General features: G+C 37.2%; 1 protein-coding gene across 1 annotated transcript; it reads left to right on the top strand.

The window, feature by feature from the left end:
• The first annotated feature begins 6 nt into the window (after positions 1-6).
• On the top strand, positions 7-1005 carry ARL4A (ADP ribosylation factor like GTPase 4A). The gene has a single exon (XM_006779060.2). The coding sequence runs from the start codon at positions 87-89 to the stop codon at positions 687-689; it is 603 nt and encodes a 200-aa protein (XP_006779123.1). The 5' UTR covers positions 7-86; the 3' UTR covers positions 690-1005.
• The last annotated feature ends 1630 nt before the right edge of the window (positions 1006-2635 follow it).

Here is a 2635-nt window from a genome sequence, read left to right as displayed (position 1 = left end):
TCTGGTAGCTGGATCCCCTGGGAAGAAAAGTTGTAAAGCATTGAGAAGAAAGCCTTTCAATTTGGAACACTTACTTGCAACTGGAAATGGGGAATGGACTGTCAGACCAAACTTCTATCCTGTCCAGCCTGCCGTCGTTCCAGTCCTATCACATTGTTATTCTGGGTTTGGACTGTGCTGGAAAAACAACTGTGTTATACAGGCTGCAGTTCAACGAATTTGTAAATACTGTGCCCACCAAAGGATTTAACACCGAGAAAATTAAGGTAACCTTGGGAAATTCTAAGACAGTCACTTTTCACTTCTGGGATGTAGGTGGTCAGGAGAAATTAAGACCACTGTGGAAGTCATACACCAGGTGCACGGACGGCATTGTGTTTGTTGTGGACTCTGTTGATGTTGAAAGGATGGAAGAAGCGAAAACCGAACTTCATAAAATAACTAGGATATCAGAAAACCAAGGAGTCCCTGTACTTATAGTTGCTAACAAACAAGACCTGAGGAACTCATTGTCTCTCTCAGAAATCGAGAAGTTGTTAGCAATGGGGGAACTGACCTCGTCAACTCCCTGGCATTTGCAGCCCACCTGTGCAATCATAGGCGATGGACTAAAGGAAGGACTGGAGAAACTACATGAGATGATAATTAAAAGAAGAAAAATGCTGCGGCAACAGAAAAAGAAAAGATGAATGGTGATAACCTTTCATATCTGTGTGGAGTAGATTTTCTCTGGTCTGATTTTGACAAATGGAAGCCTGGTTTGCCTGCCTGTCCTTCTGGATGCTGTTAAAGCTTTGTTTTGTTGAACAGTCAGATGCCCAACTCTGTTGCCTTGTGGAAGATGAGTAAATGCAGTGCTTCTTAAAATGGTCTCTTCTCCCTACCCCACAAATCTTTTTTGGTACTGCCATTTTGGGAAGCCCAGCAAGGATAGTAAATTGACCAGAAAACAGTTGTGGAAATTTGACCTGAAGTTAGAGAAATAAAACGTTGAAGAAGAATGTCTGCCTAGTGTTTTGTGCTTATGTTTTCTTGGGGGGGATGGCTTTGCAAGGAAATTGCTTACAAGGCTTTTTATGTAAAGATAAAATGCTAATGGATGGAAATGTTACGGTAGATTAATATATATACAGTAATATTGGTTATATTGGTCCACCTAGTAAGGGACAAAAAGAAATGTTTGTTTTTTTTAAGTTTTGGCCAAATGAATTTTGATATTTTCTGCAGTCAAATAATGTAATGCTGTATCTTATTTCTAGACAATGTTTAAGTTGGTCTAACTTAAATTAATAAAGATGAGCTATTTGAGGCATATTCAAATCAAATGCATGGATTAGTTTTCCCAACACAGCATGTTTTGGTGTGTAGTCTTCTACTTTTTAGAAATAGCTATACATCTTTCTACACAGTCAAGTTTAAGACACCTTTTGGTGGGGGGCGGGGGATTTAGAAATAGTTTGTTATCAGAAGCACTTCCACTTGGAAAACCTAATTTACTTAACTCTTTCATATACTAAATTTGGGCATGTAGACTTGTTATAAATGCATATGTTTGGATGTATGTCTGGATTTATGAAAAAAGCAATTGAATTCAGACAAGAGGATGTAATTGCAATACATGGTCTTTAAAGTATTCCAGTTGTAAAATGCTTTATTAATATTTGCTGGCTAAACACAGATGCGATTTTTCATATATTTTTGTAATGTTTTGAAAGGAGCAATAGCTTTATAAACAGCACCTGATGCACTGTGGAGTGAAAATGTAAGAGATAATCTTATCTTATACTCTGAGCTTTAATTTTTTGTTTACAAACTGAACAGTGTTACACAGGCAGAACAGTCCTGATTATAAGGTAGGAAGAAATGATACAGTACTGCAGAAAAGAATTACGGTTATAGAAAATGAAGGGGAAAGTAGCAAAGCTATGTTTTGTGAAATTCACTGGTGCTGTTTACATTGGAATGCACAAACCCTATAAATTAAAAGGAAGAAAAACCGTTATCTAATTCTTATCTACAGGCAACGACTTAACTTCCAGTGATCATATATGAACAAATCAGCATAATTTCTACATGTAAAGCCAACATTTATTTGTAATGAAGATAACCAAATGAAATTCACTTTGTTAGCAAGGTATTTTGGGATTTTTTTTTGTGGCACAGCTGAGTTTTGGAGCCTTGATTCTCTTTACACAATGAAGTAGCTTCCTGTGGAGCTACTTACATATATTAAATATACCTGCACTAGTGACAGTCACTTAGAATGTTTATATTTACAGAAATGTGAAGAATGACTACCAATAAACTACTTGAGCCACTAGGAGAACAGTGTTTGAGTTTAATGTATTTCCACTTTCGCTGCAGCCTTTAGTTAGGCGTGTGGTGTGAAAACTTTGACCAGCTGGGTTACCTAGTCCTATGGTAGTTGGGTTCTGCTCAAGTTGAGAGGCACTGAACTGAAAGCTGTTTTCTGGGAGGACTTTATTTTACCCTTCACTGGTATGGGATCATGTATTATACTACAAACTTCATTAGGTTCGTGGTGGATTAACAAAGCTTGCTGAGAAAAAGAGTGAAAAGATGCCCAGCCTTCCTATACTTTCTATATATTTGCTGTATAAAATAGTACTGTTTT

Source organism: Myotis davidii, unplaced genomic scaffold (assembly GCF_000327345.1).
Source record: "Myotis davidii unplaced genomic scaffold, ASM32734v1 scaffold168, whole genome shotgun sequence".
In the NCBI taxonomy this organism is placed as follows: domain Eukaryota; kingdom Metazoa; phylum Chordata; class Mammalia; order Chiroptera; family Vespertilionidae; genus Myotis; species Myotis davidii.
This window is presented reverse-complemented; position numbering and strand designations above follow the sequence as displayed.